The sequence below is a fragment of the Triticum aestivum genome, chromosome 5B (genome assembly GCF_018294505.1).
Source record: "Triticum aestivum cultivar Chinese Spring chromosome 5B, IWGSC CS RefSeq v2.1, whole genome shotgun sequence".
Classification (NCBI taxonomy): Eukaryota; Viridiplantae; Streptophyta; class Magnoliopsida; order Poales; family Poaceae; genus Triticum; species Triticum aestivum.
In genome coordinates this window covers 324,537,334-324,558,655 of record NC_057807.1, presented here as the reverse complement: position 1 = coordinate 324,558,655, position 21,322 = coordinate 324,537,334, and the positions used below count along the sequence as shown (strand labels likewise).

The 21,322-nt window shown below is 49.6% G+C and overlaps 2 protein-coding genes across 2 annotated transcripts; both read left to right on the top strand.

Moving 5' to 3' along the window:
• The first annotated feature begins 1,138 nt into the window (after nucleotides 1-1,138).
• On the top strand, nucleotides 1,139-3,258 carry LOC123111648 (translation initiation factor IF-2-like). Its single transcript, XM_044532475.1, has one exon. It carries the CDS (start codon nucleotides 1,730-1,732, stop codon nucleotides 2,627-2,629), a length of 900 nt encoding a protein of 299 aa, XP_044388410.1. The 5' UTR covers nucleotides 1,139-1,729; the 3' UTR covers nucleotides 2,630-3,258.
• A 4,728-nt stretch (nucleotides 3,259-7,986) lies between these two features.
• On the top strand, nucleotides 7,987-8,819 carry LOC123114767 (ubiquitin-conjugating enzyme E2 variant 1D-like). The gene is made up of 3 exons (XM_044536185.1): nucleotides 7,987-8,244; nucleotides 8,371-8,496; nucleotides 8,679-8,819. The coding sequence occupies exons 1-3, from the start codon at nucleotides 8,182-8,184 to the stop codon at nucleotides 8,817-8,819; spliced, it is 330 nt and encodes a 109-aa protein (XP_044392120.1). The 5' UTR covers nucleotides 7,987-8,181.
• Nucleotides 8,820-21,322: the final 12,503 nt, after the last annotated feature.

Sequence of the window (21,322 nt, the reverse complement as noted above, 5' to 3'; positions counted from 1 at the left end):
TCAATGAGATCATCGGCACTCCGTATGCAAGCATTCGGATGGCGGCAATGCATTTTTATAAGAGGAGAAACCAAGCTTTCCAATGACATCCTCTTTGCACTCAAAATAGTCATCATAGCCGACCACCTCCTCTTTAATACGGTTGAAAAGATGCCTACTCATGCGGAAAACGGGGGCGGAATTTCTAATGTTTGAACAACGGGTTTGTTGTGTCAAAGTAGTCCTTTCAAAGAAGGAGATGCCCGCTCTCTCGGTTGCGATTCAACGCCGGAAGGTGACCCGAAATGGAGCCACGAAACACGGGGTGCTGGCTATTGAGGTGGTGATGGACCAATACGGCAACCAAGATCTCCTCGTCATCATCGGACGAGGAATTATCGGAGTCGGAAAGGAAATTGTGAAAAAAGAACTCGTCGGCGGAGTCCATTTTGTACCTTGGCAAACTGTCGAACAACTTGCGGGCGTTGACGAAGCAGACGGCCGGCGAAGCGGTGCACAGGGACCAGCTAGCTGCCCTGCCGGCGTCCGACGAGCGTGCCGATGTCCGACGAGCGTGCCGCTGAGGATCTGGCCGGGGCGGTGAGGCGGCTTATTGGTCGCAGTCGGGGCTGTGTCGGGGGAGTGGGGGTGGGAAACTTTCGGTTCCCCGGCGGCAAGAGACGACGGTGGCGGGCGACGTTGGAGGTGGCGGCGTTGCAGAGGGGATGTTGAGATGCCGGCAGCTGGCAGAGTCACCAAAAAAATGGGTGGCGACGTCGGCGACGAAGAAGGCGGGCGAGGGTTTGCTGTTGGAATGGGAGAGGACGACCAATGTGTCACCGACCAGCGGGACAGGGGACAAGTAGGCGGGGGCGCGTGCGTCCGTCTCGTGTCCGCACTGACGCAAACCGGCTTAAAAATGGGCCGGGAATGGATCGGCAGGCGCACGAAAAGCGGACGCGCGTCTGTTTTGGTCGACGCCACACCGACCCAAATGGACGCGCTCGAACGAAATGGGTCGCCGCGTTGGAGTTGCTTTTACGAGTGTGATATTTTTACTAATTCTTATAGGAGTTCTGGAAGTTGGGATTATTTCCCAAGCACTTGTAAACGATATGGTGATCATTTGAGGAATAAAAGTCTTGATAATGTTTAAAAGAAAATGCCCTCGGCAGCAGAGCCCGAGAGGCCGGAGCCAAGAAAAGGAACAGAGAAAGAAGGCAAGAAGCTACGAGAACAGAGGAACAGAGCCGCGCCGTGTGGGCGCGCCGGCTGACTGCCTTGTGGAGGAGGCGGCGCGGGGCGCGACAGCGGACGGGAGGGATGCAGCCGTTTTCCTCGCGCCGGTGGGAGCTGCGCTTCGGGGATCTCTGGGAAATCAACGAGCCCGCCACCTGAAGATCTCCATGGCAAGCGACGCGGAGCTCGGGTACCTGCGCCTGCCCGCTGATGGAATGGCCGTGACCGCACGCCGAGACGCGGATGCCGCCGGGCAACCCGTACGCCGGTCGGACCAGCGCGGTGGCATCGCCTGCCCCGCTCGGCTGGTACACGGCCCCGCGCGGTGGCAGCCCTGTGAATTCGAGTTCGAGTTCATTTCCAGTTCAGCCGGCGACAGCTGGTAATCCGAGTCCGCCAAGAACCAGGAGCTCTCCGATGAATAAAAGCGCTTGCGGTCGGGGCAGCGGCTCCAACTCGATTCGTTCGCCTCCTTCCCCGATCCCCAGATCCAATCCAAGACACGCCATCGATGGCGGCGAAGGTGCTCCAGCTCCGTAGCTCCGACGGCAAGGTGCTCGTCGCTCCGGCGTGGGACTATCGCCCGACCGCCGCCCAAGCCCTCCCGCTGGAGATGCGGGTGCCCTCGCGCGTCCTCGAGAGGGTGCTCCAGTACTGGACCAAGCACAGCCTGGCCAAGGCCACCGGTGAGTCTCGGGAGTCCCTCGCCCGCTGGGACGCCGACTTCCAGCGTCGTCTCGAGGAAGACGGCCTCGCCAAGGAGGCTGCTGCAGCCGCCCAAGAACTCCGCCGCTACGGCGTCGACCATGGAGGGCGTCCCCATCGCCACGCCGCCACGGCCGCATCTGATGTCGCTGCTCGTGCCAAGGCGGCCCGTGCTGATCCCGTCCGTGCCTGGTGCCCATTTGTTCACCACCTCAAGGGTGTCAACCAAGGAGAACGCAGCCCTGCGCCGGCAATGCCCGGCTCCTTCGATGCCTCTGATATTGCCTCCGCGGCGCGCCCTGGGCCTGCCACCACCTTGCCGGCTGCTGCTGGTGCTGACCCTGTGGATGTCCGGTGCGCCATCCGTGCCCGTGGACGCCAGATGGCTGAAGACGAGGAGTCCGCTTGCCACCACCGCAAGCGCCCGGCTTCCAAGGCTCCACTCTGCCTGCCTGCCACTGCTGTTGCGCCCGTGAAGAAGGTCTCTCGTCTCGTCGCTTCCAAGGCCCGCTCTTTCGTGGGCTCTACACCATTGCCTGTCATTGCTGCTGCGCCCAGTGTGAAGAAGGCGACTCCAGCTTCAACTCTGCGCGCAAGAAGGGGGATGGGGGAGCTCAGCTGCAAGATTCCGAAGCAAAACCGTGTCAACGCTGCAGCACCAAGGAAGCAACCTTGGGTGCGTCCAGTGGTATTACGCCCTTGCTAGTCTTTTAACTTCCTAAACCATTCACACATGAGTAAATGAAACTCATGTGTTCTTTGAATCCCTTTCAGTCATTAGTAATTTTACAAGAGTGTCAGCAGAGTCTCCATCTAGTCTAGGCAGCAAAAACCTTGTTAAGATGTGTACGGCATAGTTACACTACATCCATACCTGGTCCTAAGTTAAGGGTTTAAGTAAATAAAGGGCATGTTCAATAAATCAAAGTAAAGCAGATGAGCCCCAAAAAAATGGAAACTCATATACTGCAATTCCGGCAGGAGACAAAGCGTAAAACGCACTCGCTGCAAAATGCAAAACGCCCGTTTGCTACCCGGCTTGTAGCAGGAAAAAAGGAGTAGAATTGAACTTGTCGATACACACGTAGTCTTGTGAGCTGCCTAGGGTTTGGAGACTATGTTGACTCTCTTGTAAAATTAATCTTGCCTGAATTGGATTCTTAGGCACTGGCGTCTTGGTGAGTTAAAGTTGCAGTTTCCGACGAGTAACATTGGTTAGTGAACTCTTCTGTGTATGTGTGGGTGAAGCTTTGAGCTAAGCAAGTCCTCAATGTACCGACTATCAAGTCGCACTGTAATCGATTTCAGATATGAATAAAAAAATGTTGGCCTGAATTTGTGCAGAGCATTTGAGTAATCTTTTTGTATCTATTTATTCTTGTATGCTTCTGTGGCTCCTTTAAAACATTCTGCTGCTCTAGTCGGAAAAGTGTGTACTGAGGCATATATCCAATGGATTCATCTCTGTTTTCACAATACCATGTTTGCTTGGTGTTCCTTCGGCTCTACACCACTGCATGTCACTGCTGCTTCGCCTAGCGTGAAGAAGGTGACTCCAGTTTCAACTCTGGGTGCTCGAAGGGGAATGCGGGATCTCAGCTGCAAAATCCCGAAGCAAAACCATATTGTTGTTGCTGCACCAAAGAAGCAACCGAGTAACAGAGTCATGTTGTAAAAAAAACAGATATGAATGAAAAATTGTTGGCCTGAATTTGGGCAGAGCATTTGAGTAACTTTTCGTATATATGTTTTTTAATGCTTATATGGAACATTCGTTGCTCTAGTCAGAAAAGTGTGCGCTGAATGGTGATGCACATAATCATGTTTGAACTGTTATTATTGTTAGAACAGGGTTGTGCTGTGTGTGTAGTTATCATATTGTATAGGGACTTCTTTGCTTATTTCCCTTCATGTATATGTGCTGGCCTGTTGGCCCGATGGAATATAGGCTCACTTCATAACATGGTATAAGAGCTAGGGTTAGGTTCCCCAGCCGCCGCCGCCGCCTCTGGTCGCCGCCGCCGCCGTCGCGGCCGCCGCCGGCCGCCGCTCCTCTCTTCATCGAGCCTCTCCCCTCTTCTTCCTGGTAGCTGCTCCCGCCTGCTGGTCCAGGCCGCCGCCGTTCCAGGCCGCTGCTGCCGCCGTCCTTCCCGGCCGGCGCCGCCGCCTCAACGTGCTGCTACTGCTGCTGCTCCTCTTCTCTGCTGCTGCTGCTGCTGCTCTTCTTCAACGAGCTGCTGCTGCTGCTCTTCTTCAACGAGCTGCTGCTGCTGCTCTTCAAAGTGCGGCTGCTGCTGCTCTTCTCCTCCTGGTCTGCTGCTGCCATCAAGCTGTGCCTCCTGCTGCTGGTGGTCTTCAACGAGCTGCTGTTGCTGCTCTGCTGCAATGGCGCCCTCCACCACCATCGGTGCTGTCCCAGTCCCACGATGTCCTGTTATCTTCAACGGACAGAACTACAGGGACTGGGTGCAGCACATGAAGCTGCACATGAGGGGCCAGCTGGTCTGGGAGCACCTCTCTGGTGCTCTGCCTTGTCCCCTGCTGCCCACTCCTCCAGCTGAGTTGGCCTTCTCTATTGATGCCGATGAAACCAAGCAACGTGAGATGCTAGATGCTTTTGAAGAGGCCACTGAAGAGTATCAGAATCAACTCCACTTATACAAGCAATGGACAAATGATGATGCTCGAGCCTCTTCTATCTTGGTGAACAGCATGGATGTTGATCTCACCATGGATGTGGTGGCCCTTACCACTGCATATCAGATGTGGGAGCACCTTCGCCATCGCTATGAGTCTACAGGGGATGCCATGTATCTCTCTGTTGTTCGTCAAGAGCAACAACTACAACAGGGAGATGCTACTGTGGATGATTTCTACAAGGAGATGTCGGCGGTGTGGCGCCAATTGGACTCTCTAGGAGCTGATGTTTGTCGCAGATGTCAGTGTTGTGTGCGGCAACAAGCTAAGCTGGAGGTTCGTCGCCTCTACAACTTCCTCATTCGCCTCCGGCCGGAGTTCGAGCAGAGTCGTGCTCAGCTATTGGCACGCCATCCTCGGCTCTCTACTCTGGAGGCCCTTGCTGAGGTGCGATCTGAGGAGGTGCGCCTACGGAGCACGGGCTTATTGCCATCCTCTTCAGCAGTCCTGGCTGCCCGCGTTCCACCACCGCTGCCTGGTGTGCCCTCTTCTACACAGGTGGCAGCAACCTCCACTAGTGCTTTCTGCAACTACTGCAAGCAGGATGGTCACATGATCACGGAGTGCATCAAGAGGAGGAAACAGGGTCGCCGTGGTGGCCGTCCTCAAAAGGACTCGGGAGGCTCCTCTAATTCTCGTGAGGGCTCCCTTGAGAAGGTTCACCTGGTGATCATCTCCTGGTATCTTGTTCAAGTGATCACCTGATATCTTTGTGAGGCGTTGTGAGGCGTTGTGATTGATTGCATGCCACACTATTATGATTGGCTGCCGTCCGGCTGATAGATAGATATGGTTGATGAAGCTGTTGGATTTTCTCTTTCCTGTTTCACCAGCTATTTCTAGAGAAAGGCTGTGTATGTGCTAGCAAGTGATGCTTACGGCCATTAGCAGGTCTTACTCACAACTCAATTGGATTTGTGTAGCGGAATGGCATCATATATGTTCTCTATAGTCACGGGGGGTGGGGGGAATGCGCAACAAATTGTATGTGTCCAGCGTACTGCATTTCCTTTACTTAAGCCGAGGGATTGATAGACCATTCAGAATGCTGTGTAAATTGTAGATAGTTGGTATTTCACTAATTGAGCAATTTGCACTTCTTTCTTTCTCTTAATCAGATGTTGAAAATACTGAGAATGAGGTTCGTGCTATATAGCATCTTACCGAAAGGATATTATGGCAAGAAGATTTGGTCATGCTACATAAATGGGCCTGATGGGCTAAGCAAGTTCTTTTCTAAATCCCTCTTCTTTCCTTGGTTCTTTTTCTGCCTGCTGGTTGGCTGGCTCAATAGTTCACAGTCATTTTCTTTATTCTTGTCTTGCTTATCCTAACTTATTTTACAAGGTGGTGTTATTTTCGGCGCCTGGTCCCTCGTCCCTCGCGTCGCCCCCGCCCTGGGCGACTCGGGGGCCTCCAACCCTAGGCACAGCCGCCGCCCCCTCCTTCTCCCCTCCTCGCGCCGCCGCCGGGTGAAACCCGCGTGGCAGACGGCGGCGGCGGGGGGATTCCCTCTCCCGACTCCCCTTCTTCCGCGGGCGGCGGATCTAGGCGGCAGGCGGCGGTGTCCTGCGGCGGCAGGCCTCGGCGAGCGGTGGCGGGGCGCGGGGCACGTGGCGGCGAGCCTCGGCAGGCGGTGGCGGCTGCGCGCGGGGCAGACTCCGGGGCGGCGGCGCGGGCTTGGATCCATCGCGGATCTGACCCTGTGGGCGCGGCCTCGGCCTCCCCTGCTCGGCCGGCGGGTCTCGGTGGGGGGCTTCTCCGTGCTGAGATCTGGTAAGCGGGATCATCCAGATCCCGGCAAGGACGGCGGCGACCCGTGCACGGGAGATGGAGGTCTTCGATCAGATCTGGGTGAAAACCTGCTATTGGCTATTACCAAGGCCGGCGATGGTGACGCTGTCGGCGTCGTTCCCTTCCTGAAGGCATCGCCGTGGAGATGTTCAAGGCCACTCTCTGCTACCTCCGGGGGAAACCCTAGATCAGTAGATCGGATGATGGCGGCTCTCTGGTGTCGTTTCCCCCCTGGGGGCGTCATTCTTGGAGGTGCACACGGACTCGAGGGACTAGAGGACGACGACTTTGGTGGAGCGGTGCTTCATCTTACACATTCATGGTGGCGGATCTCGATGGCATGGTGCTGTGGAGACTCGGTGCCTGATGCGCGGAGATGGACTTGTGCAGGAGGAGGATTCTCTCTGGCGTCATGGGGGCGTCGATGGCTGAGTGGCCAGACAAGGTAGAAGCCTCAATATGATCTGAAGATGGACCTGTGGAAGATGGCAGCGACGACACACGAGTGCGTCTGACCGGATTGTGCCATAGACCGGGTATGTGGCTCGGCTGGGGCTTCCGAATATGTTTCGGCTTCCGGCTTTTGATGTTAGGCTTAGGTGAGTGGTTTGGATAGTGGCCCAGCTAGCACCCCTTCATCATTTTGGATAGGAGTAGCGGCATGTGTTGCCAAGACGGTGGATTCAGGCACTTTGTTGTAATACTTTGTAAGGTCCTCGAGAATAATCAATAAAGTGACCGTATGCATCTCTCAAATGCAGAGGCCGGGGGTCATCCTCCTTTTCTAAAAGAAAATTCTTTATTCTTTTACCAATTCTTCATGATGGATCTAGGGGCACAGGTTACTTTACCGTGCGGTAGATGGTGAGGTCGCATACCGCACTGATAACCATGTACTGCGTATTGTGTGTGTCATGCATCTACAGGTAACTGAATATGTAGTGTAAAGTGTTGACACTTGTATGATTTCTTTGGTACCAACGGAAAATGCCAATTGATATTTCCATGTTTCTTGGAAACTTGGATGTGTGTTCTCCACTTCTCTTTAAAAGCATGCAGAAAATCCATACCCTGGTTTTCATTCAGAAAAAAAAAATCCATTCCCTGGTATACCAGAACCATATTGCTCTAGATTTACAGTTTTTTTATCTCGAACATAAGATCTTTTGATGTTCTGATGATAAATTGGGGTTGCGTAACCACAGATGGACTCTTATTTTAGTTCTAAATACATCCAATTTTATCTATTTGTGCGATAAGTATTTCCGGACGGAGGGAGTACCAACTGAACTTTGTCAATGGAAACTAATTTGACGAAAAATGGAAGCATGACTGTCGGTGGGAACTGGAAAGATCCATTATAGAAGACGCAACAGGGTTTACTAGTCCCAGACTGTGTATGAAGGATCACAGAGTGTATTAACAATGGTACATGCTTGTGATTAATTACTGCATAGAAAATCTGAAAGGTTAATTATGCAATCGTAGAGCTACCGTTGCACATCCGGAGGTTAAATTTGCATCCGTCTTGCCTAAACTTTTTTCTCTTATTTTTTACTGCTCAAGGATTGCTGCTGATTCTTTGATTTTTTTTATGTTCCATCTTGGGAAAATGAACTGACCTTACATATTTTCTTTAGTCATTTTAGCTTCTTATACAGAGGTAACTAATATTTCAACCTGCTTGCAGTTCCTCGGAACTTCAGGCTGCTAGAAGAGCTTGAGCGCGGGGAGAAGGGCATTGGAGATGGAACGGTCAGCTATGGAATGGATGATGCTGATGACATATACATGCGGTCATGGACTGGCACCATTATTGGTCCTCACAATGTGAGTTTATGACATGACTATAGTTCCTTCCTGTTCTATTGGTGAAAATGTGCAGTGACATTATTCTTCCTTCAGCCGTTGCCATTTATATTATTTCAAGTCTTCTATCTTACTCGACCTTTGCAGACTGTCCATGAGGGTCGCATCTACCAGCTGAAGCTGTTCTGTGACAAGGACTACCCCGAGAAGGCACCATCTGTTAGATTTCATTCAAGAATCAACATGGCTTGTGTTAATCACGAGACCGGGGCGGTACTCTCTCTCTCTCTCTCTCTCTCTCTCTCTCTCTCTCTCTCTCTCTCTCTCTCTCTCTCTCTCTCTCTCTCTCTCTCTCTCTCTCTCTCTCTCTCTCTCTCTCTCCATGTCAATCCATGCATAGAAGATAAGCTTTGTTGACGTGTGGCATAGATTCATTGGTTGCCGTGGTGATGCAGGTTGACCCGAAGAAGTTCAGTGTGCTGGCGAACTGGCAGCGAGAGTACACTATGGAACATGTCTTGACCCAGCTGAAGAAAGATGCCCTGGAATATAAATATCCAGGGCCTTCAATATGCCTTGGTGCCGATCGGATATGATGCATACCTCCCTATTCGGAGGAATGACCGTGCTCCTAACAAGTCTCATGAACCATTCCCAGTTGTCTTGGTTCTTCACGGAGACCAAAGCAAATGCCACAGGCAACACCTGATCGTTAGCGTCATGTGCCATTGCTATCATGAGTGTGCCCTTGTATTTCCCTGTCAAGAATGTCCCATCTATAGACAGAACCGATCGACAATGCTCAAAAGCTGCAATGCATGGGCCAAACGTCCAAAAGGCACGACGGAACACTCATTCAATGTCTTGGACATAGTGGTACATTCCTGGGTTTTTATAAGACATCGCTCCTAGCAACCTGGGTAACATGTTGTAAGCCTCTTCCCATCCACCGTACAACATTCTGAGAGCGACTTGCTTGGCCTTCCATGTCTTCCCATACTTGACCTTATATCCGAACTTATCTTCAATCCAACTCATCAACAACTTCACTTTAATGGTTGAATCCCCGGCTATATGTTTCTGGTATTTATAACCAATGAATTCCGAGGTTAGTTGACGGTGTGTCACCCGTGCTTCTACGGCCGGCGGTGTGCATTGGTGAGTGGCTTTGCAACTAGTTATCTTCCACCAACCATCTTTCGTGAGTCTTCCATTGACTTTCCGTTTGCATCTTTCTACCTCACATTTCACGGTGTATCGCTTGTTGCAGTCCGAGTGAACAACTATGAAAGGCCTGTGGTGTTTGACAGCATACTCACACAACCACATCCTGAACTCTAGCATGTGCTCGAACATCAAACCTTTCCTCAAGTACGACATCGAAATCGCGTCGGGTGTACTACTTGGGAACTGTCTAGCCTCAATTGTCTTGCTCATGCCACCGTCAACTATAGCCTTATCTGCAAGGCTAACATCACAAAACAAGGGAACTTTGTGATCCCTACCGGTGAATTTTGTGTACCACTCTGCTTCTTTCTCAGTCAAGCCATCTTCGTCCAACTCATTCACCGGGCCTTCATCATCCGAGTCATCCACACAAGCATGCTGATAGATAATGTCAGGATCCATGTCCTGATGCCTTACTTCGGCCTCTACGTCACCAACAATGTTGTGATGCCTCTCATACTCTTCGTCGGAGTCATCACCATCATCTTTCATCGGTGCACTACCTCCGAACTCATATAGGGGATACTCATTGGCTTCAGCTTCAACTTTATGCTCAACAATAGGCGGCACGCTACTAACCGGGCTCACATCATCTACTAAGGTTTGGTTCAAGTCAACATTAAAGAGAGGAGCCTTCACCACCTTACTTGCAAATACTTCTAGTGACTTGACTGCCGAGGATGCAACAACCTCCTTATATGCAACCCAATGCAAATTGGACTTGATAGGCATTGTCTTCATTCGACACTTGTGTGCCGACCCAACATCATATCTTCCTACTAATTCAACTTGGTCACTTGCATCCACCCACTTTAATCTTATCCGTGTTTCTTTCACAACCTCTTCATAACTAGGTGTCTCAAGAAATATCAATACTTCCTCATACTTGTCAACAATATCCACATTCACGAATGCCTCTTTGTCAACATAATGAATATTCACAATCTTGTCCATCTAAAAAAGGGGGAACATAAGTATAAAAATGTACAATGCTAAATATACCACATTGCTAACAAAACCACTAACTCTAACCCTAAATCTTAACATTAGGCATAACCCTAACCCTAAATCTTAATATTAGTCATAAATCAAACAATAAGGCATGCTCAACAACATCACAATGCAATACCATTGGAACAACAATACTACAAACATCACATTATACATCCATGTTCATAACTAGGGTTAGGACCAACAAGAACAAATCAATTCAAATGGGCAAATCCAACCAATAAAAATTTGTGAGATGAAGGAGGTTACCTCAACGAACGAAAATGACACCGGATCCACGGACCAACCCAATCGATTTGCAAGGATCCACGGACCAAATCGATTTGTGAGGGAAACAAAGGGGGGAAAGGGCAAGAGCTCGGGATAGGCCAATGGGGGAGAAGAGAATGAGTGGTGAGTGGTGGGTGCAAGCCCCACGACCACCCAAAATATCTGCACCAGAAACGCCATTGGTGCCGGCATTTCTAGAAATGCAAGCTAGCTCGGCGTTTCAAACCCGCCACGTCAGCTTGCAACGCCAACTCGGCCTTGCAGTGGGCCAGGTAAGAAACGCTAGCTTGGTCGGTGTTTCGATGTTGGCTGGAAACGCCGTGGGCCCTGGCGTTTCTAAAAGGGTCAAATCGTGAAATACTTTTACGTCGGGTTCAGTTTGTGACGATAAACGTGCACAAGGTCAAAACAGTGATTTCGTCCTCTTATACGGAGGTAACTAATATTTCAACCTGCTTGCAGTTCCTCGGAACTTCAGGCTGCTAGAAGAGCTTGAGCGCGGGGAGAAGGGCATTGGAGATGGAACGGTCAGCTATGGAATGGATGATGCCGATGACATATACATGCGGTCATGGACTGGCACCATTATTGGTCCTCACAATGTGAGTTTATGACATGACTATAGTTCCTTCCTGTTCTATTGGTGGAAATGTGTAGCCGTTGCCATTTATATTATTTGAAGTCTTTTATCTTACTCTCGAAATAGGCTTTCACCCCGCTGTATTGATATAGCAACCACCCGATACAACATTCTGATCAATGCTGGACTAACAGCACAAGCATGCCCAAAAGAAAGTACAAGAGAAAATAAGAGAAAAAATGCCAACAACGCAGGACCAGCGAAAGCTACGGCACCCCGTGACCGCTGCGCCCACCGAAGATAACCACCACGCTCCAAAGCCACCGAGTTGCCGTGTACCAAGCACCACCTTCAAGAAGGAACGCGACGATGACGGGGCTGCTGCCCGGACGAACCCTAGGATTTCTCTCGGTGCACGGAGGGTAGAGGGGGGAGAGGGTCACCCGACGCCCTTCAAGAAGGATGGCGGCGCCCGCAGGCGTCACCGCATTGGTGCCGGCAAGACCCGGCATGGATTTCTCCCGACCCCTCGCGCCCGCCACCCAGGACCAACCTTTGGCTCCACCACACCCGCCGCCCACCAACATGCGCCAACACAGTCACGAGGACACCGCCGTCGTCTCACCACGACCAACGAAGCAAGGCCGACCGGATCTAAACGAGACACACGTAGACAAGGACCGGCAGCACCGCAGCCACGAGGGAGGGAACAACCTCCACCGGCTTAGGCGGTAGCAGACCGGGCATAGTAGCAGAGGCACACCAGACCAAATGTCCGGCTGGGCCCAGAACGGGCCCATGAAGCTCCGCCGCCATGCTGCAGCAGTCGCGGCACAGCAGCCGCCGTCCCTGTAACCCCCAGCGGCCCCCCCAGCAGGCCCGCCTTGACCCAGATCGGGCCCGTAGGGACTAGATCTGGGCCAGTCGGGCGCCGCCGGCCGCCGCTAGCCATGGGCCGTCACCGCCGCCAAGGAGCAACGCCTCCACACCGCCGCCGTCCAGATCCACGCCGAAACACTAGCAATTCATTCACCTCCAATGCCTTCACCCGCCCTTCACGCCCCACCGCATCGTCGGTGCCGCCACTATTTTTCGGCTGTCTCCTCACTACTCACCCCCCGGCCGTCCATACCAAACCACGTCTCGCCATGGCCGCCACCACGCATGTGCTTTCGTAAGAGTTTTGGCCGTCGTTTGGAAGAGTTTTGGCCGTCGCCGTCGTATCCAGTGCCAGAGGGGATACGATCGCCGGTGACGCTTATCGACCACGACAACTTCCGTCGGGTGCTCCAGAGCGACCTATAGCGGCCGCCAAACGCCCCTGCTGCATCGAGGGGATCTTCGTGGCCTCTTTGCCACCACGACCGCAAGGTGTTTAACACTTTGCCCACAAAGGTATGGACAGTGGAGATGAATTTTTCTTCAACCACTTCATTTATTCATCGGATGATTCGTCCTCGGATGACGAAGATCTTGTGGCGGCTGCACTGGTCGTTCACGACCACATTGAAAGGCAGCGGCCTCGGTACAGGGGGTCAGTCCCAAGCTGTGCTCCCAACCTGAACCACAACATAGAGAGAGAAAGGCCATGCCATGCTCTATACCGATTACTTTGAGAATACCGCTCTCTTCAAACCGGAGAAATTCCGTCGCCGTTTTCGTATGGCAAGGCATGTGTTCAATCGTATCCGAGAGGCCCTTGGCAGGCTTGGATTCTCCTCTTATCAGAAATGCACCACGGCCAGATTGTATGCACTGGGAATGGAAGAACTGTCCATTTGCTTGACAGGGCCAGTATAAGGGGCATGTGAAAGCGTGCACTGTCATATTAGAAGTGCTGACTTTGCAAGATCTTTGGATATGACATTTTTTCTTCGGCATGGCAGGTTCTCACAATGATATCAACGTGCTGCAGCGTTCTCCAGTCTTCGCAAGACTTGCAGAAGGCCACTCCCCACCTGTCAACTTTGAGATCAATGGCCACCACTACAACAAGGGATACTACCTAGCTAATGGTATATATCCCCAGTGGTCAACTTTTGTGAAGACAATCTCGAACCCCCAAGGTGAGAAGAGACAGAGATTTGCCCGAATGCAAGAGAGTGCTAGAAAGGATGTGGAGCGTGCTTTTGATGTGCTTCAACCCCAATGGGGTATCGTTTGAAACCTTGCACTGACATGAGATGAAGGGAAGCTTTGGGAGGTGATGACTGCTTGTGTGATCATGCACAACATGATCGTCTAGGATGAGCGTGATAACATCATATTCGACCAAGGATTTGATTTTCAAGGTGAAAATGTTGAGCCCCTGCACCAAGAAGTGGCCACGTTTGAATAGTTTACCCAATTTCATCATGAAATGCATGATTGGCACACTCATTTGGAGCTTCAAAATGACTTGGTCGAGCACATGTGAAATCACATTGGCAACCAACAGATGTATTGGTTCATTATGTTTATTCAAGACAATTTTGATTTGGTTGTAAAACTATTTTATTCGAGACAATTTTGATTGGGTTGTAAAACTATTTTTATTTGAGATAATTAATATTTAGACGTGCAAACTTGTGTTAAAACATTGATGAATATAGAATGTATGGGCATATTGGCCATAGTGGCCAAAGGATGTGTCCGCGCGTTGGGCGCATGGTCATCGCATCCCAGAAAAGGTCCGGACATGACCACATTGTCCGCCCCAAACAGACAGAATCCGGACAAAACGGACGTCCCTTTGAGGTCGTGCGCTGGAGTTGGCCTCACACCTTTGTGGCTCCAGCCGCCACATCAGATGTATAGGTTTCAGATGAACATTACTCCATTGTTAGTATCACTCTATAAAAGTAGAGCATATGCTGATGCTACTTGCTGACTACAATCACGCTTCACTTTTTTTCCAGGAACAAAAATGTCTTCCTTTTTTCAGGTACCAAAAATGTCTCAATCGTTCTACAACTGCGAGTAAACTTTTATAAATATGGCATTTACCAACACCAAACCCTGTGTAATTCAAAGATCCATATATATAATGTTATCAGTTTTGCTAAAGCACATCTGGATGTGTTGATCTTACATGAAGATTCATGTGGGTATTTGTTGGAGTAATGGGCCATAGGTAGGCTCACCCAAGGCCCAAGATTTATCAAGACTTTGGGCCAGCTCCGCCTAGCTGAGCCCCAAGCCGAAACTCCGCCCTCTGAGGCCGGCTGGCTCAGCGGCCGGCTGCCAGAGGGCGGGTGACCCAAGTCTACGATGCTCCGAGTGGCTGGCTCCTGGCGGCCGCCCTCCAGAGAGGGCGGCTACAGGCAGGCGGCTACTTCACGACTACGGGGCAGCCGAGCTCCCATCAGGAGTACAAAACAAAGTATGGCTACAGTGAAGCACGTCGCCTCCCACGCTCGAGACGGGCGTGGCTACAGTGCTCCGTATAGATGGAGATCTCCGCACGACGGAGCACTGTGCCGTATCTATCCTGACGTTGCTCCTAGCAGGCGGAGTCCTGTTCCCCACGACGGCCTGTCGGTACGGCCCGCCAGAGGCGGGCCCTATCGGACAGTGACCCCAAGGAAGATGACGGAAGTTCGATCAGGCGGATCAGAGAGGGGCCGGCCTCCAGCAGGCGGCCGTCCCTTGCCCCGAGGCGAGCAAGCCATTAAGCTGACAAGACCAGGTGTGGCTACAGTGTCCTCCCACCAGGCGGTGGGACTGTAGCCACGCTAAAGATGACCAAGCCCCCGTCACTGGGGATACGGCAACAGTGAACAGCCACCAACCAGTTGGCAGGGCCCACCAGGCGGAGGGCCCCAGTGGTCGGCGGAGAAGCCGGAGGCCGGAGACACTAACGGCTGGGCCCGGCAGCCGGCCAGATTACCATTGTACCCCTGGGGGGTAGGCCTATATAAACCCCCCAGGCCACCCATGCAAAGGGTTCCCACTCTGATAGAACTAGCCAGAAACCTAGGGCCGGGGAGAGCTAGCCTTCCCTTCTCCTTCCCCTAGACACAGCTCAAGGAGCACTTTGTATCAATAGTGCCTTAGTGATCATGCGGAGACCCCGTAGAGCAGGAGTAGGGGTATTATCTCCACTGAGAGCCCCCAACCTGGGTAAAGTTCGCCGGCGTACATGTCTACGTGTAGGACCTTGAAGTATGTCTAGAGGGGGGGGGGTGATTAGACTATTTGACCAATAAAAACTTAACCTTTTCCCAATTTTAGAGTTTGGCAGATTTTAGCTATTTTAGGACAAGTCAAGCAATCATCACACAATTCAAGCAAGCATGCAAAGAGTGTATAGGCAGTGGAAATTAAAGCATGCAACTTGCAAGAAAGTAAAGGGAAGGGTTTGGAGGATTCAAACGCAATTGGAGACACGAATGTTTTTGGCGTGGTTCCGATAGGTGGTGCTATCGTACATCCACGTTGATGGAGACTTCAACCCACGAAGGGTAACGGCCGCGCGAGTCCACGGAGGGCTCCACCCACGAAGGGTCCATGAAGAAGCAACCTTGTCTATCCCACCATGGTCGTCGCCCACGAAGGACTTGCCTAACTAGCGGTAGATCTTCACGAAGTAGGCGACCTCCTTGCCCTTACAAACTCCTTGGTTCAACTCCACAATCTCGTCGGAGGCTCCCAAGTGACACCTAGTCAATCTAGGAGACACCACTCTCCAAGAAGTAACAAATGGTGCGTTGATGATGAACTCCTTACTCTTGTGCTTCAAATGATAGTCTCCCCAACACTCAACTCTCTCTCATAGGATTTGGATCTGGTGGAAAGAGGGTTTGAGTGGAAAGCAACTTGGGGAAGGCTAGATATCAAGATTCATATGGTAGGAATGGAATATCTTGGCCTCAACACATGAGTAGGTGGTTCTCTCTCAGAAATGGTAAGTTGGAAGTGTAGGTTCGTTCTGATGGCTCTCTCCATGAATGAAGAGGAGGTGGAGGGGTATATATAGCCTCCACACAAAATCTAACTGTTACACACAATTTACCAAACTTGGTGAGACCGAATCGTTAAACTCGGTCGGACTGATTTAGTAAACCTAGTGACCGTTAGTGATTTTCGGTGGGACTGACATGCATCTCGGTGAGACCGATTCGGTTAGGGTTAGGGCATAACGTAATCTCGGTGAGACCGATTACACAAACTCGGTGAGACCGATTACACAAACTCGGTGAGACCGATTTGGTAATAAGCTTTCCAGAGAGTTGGTCAGGTAAACTCGGTGGGACCGATTTGCTCTTTTCGGTGAGACTGAACTGTTACAAAAAAGGAAACAGAGAGTTTACATTGCAATCTCGGTGGGACCGATCACTCAATTTGGTTAGACCGAAACGTTACGAAAGGAAACAGAGAGATTACAATCCCATCTCGGTGAAACTGAGATCCCTATCGGTAAGACCGATTTGCTTAGGGTTTGTGGCAGTGGCTATGACTTTTGGAATCGGTGGGCCGGATTGGAAGAATCGTTGTGACCTATTTTGGCTTTGGGTTTAGGTCATTTGTGGATGTGGGAAAGTAGTTGAGGGTTTTGGAGCATATCACTAAGCACATGAAGCAAGAGGCTCATTAAGCAACACCTCATCCCTTCTTGATAGTATTGGCTTTTCCTATAGACTCAATGTGATCTTGGATCACTAAAATGTAAAATGAAGAGTCTTGAGCTTTTGAGCTTGAGCCAATCCTTTGTCCTTAGTATTTTGAGGGATCCACTTTCATCATCCATGCCATGCCATTCATTGAGCTTTTCTGAAATAATAGTCTTGGAGTAGCATTAGCTCAATGAGCTATATGTTGTTATGAATTACCAAAACCACCTAGGGATAGTTGCACTTTCAATCTCCCCCTTTTTGGTAATTGATGACAACATATAGATCAAAGCTTCGACAAATGATAATAAAATTTAAATAACATCGTCGCTTTGAGAAGTATGTGATAAGCAAGAGCTCCCCCTAAATTTGTGCATAGTTTTAGATTTGCTTTGGACTGCAAATGCACAATGAATTAGGCTCATGGGTTACTCTTCCATGTCACATACATCTTGGTGGAGCGCTCAAAATAATAAACAATGAATACATGCACTCATCACCAAGCATAGTGAGTGATCACATAAGATAGATAGGATAATATCAAGCATGCATAAGTGTAGCTTATGATCAAACACATGATCATCAATGTCTCACAAGCATAGTATCTCAACCAATCAAAAAGCAAACAAGTTTAAACCAACAAAGCAAGAGAGAACAAAAGCAACACTCTCTCTCTCGAAGCCTATGATCTATAAATTTTTCTCCCCCTTTGGCAACAAGTTACCAAAAAGTTCATAGAAAATGCATAGTGCTAGATCGACTCTTAGGCTTGATTTTCTGGTGGTGGTGTCCTGATAACTCCAAGGATGAAGGCTTCAGTTGAAGTGGATGGAGCTGGAGGAGTTGGTGCTGGAGCTGGTTGCACTAGAACTGTAGGGGCAGTGGCTGGTGCTGAAGTTGTTGCTCTAGTGTCTGTCACTGGCACTGCAACTGACCTCTGGGCTCTGGGCACTCTGGCAAACACATTGGTGGTAGTCTTGCCCTTCCTCTCCTGCATGTCATCCTGCAGCTGCTCCACGACTGAAACTCAGTTACCTTGACATCTAGATCATAGAATTTTTGTTCCATGATTCTTTCCAGGCTCTCCTGGTTTTGATTTAGGGTGGCCAACCCCTTCTCAATCCTCAGAGATGATGCTATCAAGTAACCAAGCTGCTCCTGTTTGGTTTTCAAGAAATATTCAGATGCCTCCTCGTGAGTTGGCATCTTGGCAGCCTTCTCCCTCTTTTCCTTCTCCTTCTTCTCCTGAGCTTGAACTGATTGTGGATCATCTTCATTCATGACAACCTCATTGTCTTCAAAGTCTGGATAAAGTGAAAAGTGTTCCTTATCCAACTGATATTTTCCTGTGCCCATCTTTGAGTTGATCAATTCCTGAATCTGAGGGGCATATCCACAACTCCTCTTATGATCTGCTGTAGTCCTCTTTATGGTTTCAAATATAAGGCTCATGACTTTGAATTTTTTGTGGCACGTCAAATAAATGCAACATATTGATGGCATGCCCTCTGATCATGTTATGGTCACCAGACTTGGGCAACAGAGTGTGTCTCAGAATCCAACTGATAGTAGGCAGCCCTGACAACAGAAAATGGACTGATCCAAAAGTAAAAGTCTCTAGGGCTTTGTCTGGGATCTCCTTGTACATGTGTGCCATGGTATTGTGTCCCATTTTCTTCTTGGCATATACATCCAGATCATCATCATTTTCCTTTGGGGCATTTATCAGTTTTGCCCATTCTTCTACAGTGGATTGGTACCTTGTACCTTCAGACATCCAAACAATTCTTCCATCTGGGTAAAAATGTGCTGTGGAGTAGAATTGCATGATAAGTTCATCATTCCAATTTGTGAGCTTTTGCCCAACAAAATCTGCAACTCCACAAGCAACAAAGCTGTCTTGCACTCCAGGATAGTGCTCTTCATTCTCCTTGATGAATTTCTAGTCAACCCACCTCATGTCACAGACTATGGGCTTCTTGTCCAACAGAATTGTTTCATAGAAGTCCTGTTGTTCCTTTGTATGGAACCTGTAATCAACAGCAATTCTTCTCCTTGTGGCATATGGATCTGCCATCCTCCATATCCTCAATCCTGAGTCCTTTTTGATGTTCATGTCCTCAACCACATGATGGGCATCATTGTGATCTAGTATCTTTGGCTTGAGCTTCCTTAGAACCTGTCCTTCTTCATCTTCCTCCTCAGCAACATTGGGAACTTGGGCCTTGTTCTTCTCAGTAGCTGGAATACTCCTGGTATTCCTCTTTGGTGCAGACTTGGCCTTGGGGGCAGCTTTGGGTGCTTTCTTGGGCTTAGATGTTGCAGCCCCAGATTTAATAGCATCACCCATAAGCTTTGCTGCCTTTGGTGCTGGTGCAGAAAGCTCTTCCTCTTCCATCATGGAAGGTTGCCCAACAACTCTGGCCATGGTCTTCTTGACCCTTTCCTTCCTCTTCTTGCTTTCATCAGCTGGCTCTTTGGGACCGGGATTTTCAGGCAGTTGAGTTGATGCTCTGGCCTTGGGCATAGGTTGCCTTCTTGTAGGCCTTTTAATCTTCATGCCTGGCTTTATATCCTTTGTTGAGCCATATTCCTTCTTGAGCACCACTTTCTTGGAAGTAGCCTCATCTTCCTCAGCTTTGTAATCTTCATCCTCTGAATCTGAAGTTCTTTTCCTCCTTTGCCTAGTTGCAGCCTTAGGCAAATTGCTAGGAGTACTTCTGCTCCCTTCATCTGAAGTTGAGGGACTAGTGCCCTCACTCAAGTCCATCTGCTCTTCTGACCTGTTCTGGCTGTCACTTTGATCAGAGATACTGCAAAAGCTGAGTGCTGACCCTGTGAAGAGTTATAGATGAGATAGAAAAGACGAGCATCACAAAAATGTAGAGGTTTTTGCAAAAGAATGACTCAAAAGTTCAGTCTTAGTTTTCCACAGAAAGCATTTCGGATCCACCGATTTTCAAACTCGGTGATACCGAAGCAGTTTTTGGAACCTAAACTGATGATCTCGGTTGGACCGAGTTTCAGTTCGGTGGTACCGAGACTGCTAGGGTTTCATAGAATCCTCAAATCAGTTGCACCGATTAGTAATTCTCGGTCAGACCGAGAGTCACTAGTGCAATGGCATAAGCCAAATCGGTGAGACCGAGTTTTTCATCTCGGTGGGTCCGAGATGGTTTCGGCGGAAACCTAAAGCTAAAAATTTGAATCACGTCTAATCTATGAACTACTTTGGCTGGATAGAAGAGTTTCAATCATGGCAAGAATCAATATGAAAACAATGTGCCAGGAATCAGACGTGGATAGCACAAAGATTAAGTCCATACCCTAACTTGGCGGTGGACTTGCTACGGCGGCAACGGCGGGGACGAAATCCATTGACAGCAGCGGAGACCAGCGACAGGAGGCTGCTGGCGACGAGGAGACGATCCGGAGACCACAATGGCAGAGTGAGCTGTTGCGCGGGCGAAGGTTTCGGAGAAATTTCCAAAATTTTACCCGTGGCTATATATATAGCTCAACCCTGTCAGTGTGACCGAGTGGAATGACTCGGTGGCACCGAGATGCATAACTGTGTTCAGTTACAGCAAATCGGTGAGACCGAAAAGTTCAAATCGGTTGCACCGAGATTCAAACTCAGATCAACTTGATGATCTCGGTAGGACCGAAATGGAAGGATCGGTCAGACCGAGAATCACTAAGAGGTTTTGGAAGTTTAAGTCTATGACGAATCGGGGACTCCGAGTGCTCCTCACACAGAGTGGTTCGAATCTGACTTGATCAAATTTTGTGATGTAGCATGAGTAGAGTTTGAGACGAGAAAAGCATAGATAGCTAAAGAAGGTTCTTAGGCATTCTTGTCCATCCACTTGGCACAAAGAAAAGAATCCAAACAAACAAAAAAACAAGTGGATGTCCTTGAATGAGTAAAATATGCACCAACATGCTCACACAATAAGATGGCAATTGAAATATGTGGCAAAGCATGCACAACCAATTTTAGCATCTATCAAGCAATTGGCGATGACTAGATCATTTATATATGAGTATATTGACTTAGGAGTCAAATGAGAACATTTGATCATAGGTCATACTCATCGTTTAAGCTCAAGTGGGGTTACCACTTTTACATAATGCATTAATGTGTTCACACCATTAGAGTTGCTTTGACTCAATTCTTAGAGTTAAGCTCCCCCTAGATGTGAGATCCCCCCTTAGAGGGATGAACTAACCTTGGGTTTTGTCGATGATGACTTCATGTAGGTGTTGAAGATGTAGATGCTCAATGTTGATGTAGATCATTTGGAGCAATCCTTTGGAGTGAGTTGCACTTTCAACTTGCCTACATGGGTTAGTCCCACAAGGAACAAACAAGAATATCCATAGACATAGAGTGATGCACACATAAGATGATGTCCAT

Coding starts and splice junctions, on each gene's coding strand:
- LOC123114767 (XM_044536185.1), top strand. CDS start 8,182: ATGGATGATGCTGATGACATATACATGCGGTCATGGACTGGCACCATT. Junction 8,245..8,370: donor CCATTATTGGTCCTCACAAT/GTGAGTTTATGA, acceptor CGACCTTTGCAG/ACTGTCCATGAGGGTCGCAT. Junction 8,497..8,678: donor TTAATCACGAGACCGGGGCG/GTACTCTCTCTC, acceptor GTGGTGATGCAG/GTTGACCCGAAGAAGTTCAG.
- LOC123111648 (XM_044532475.1), top strand. CDS start 1,730: ATGGCGGCGAAGGTGCTCCAGCTCCGTAGCTCCGACGGCAAGGTGCTC.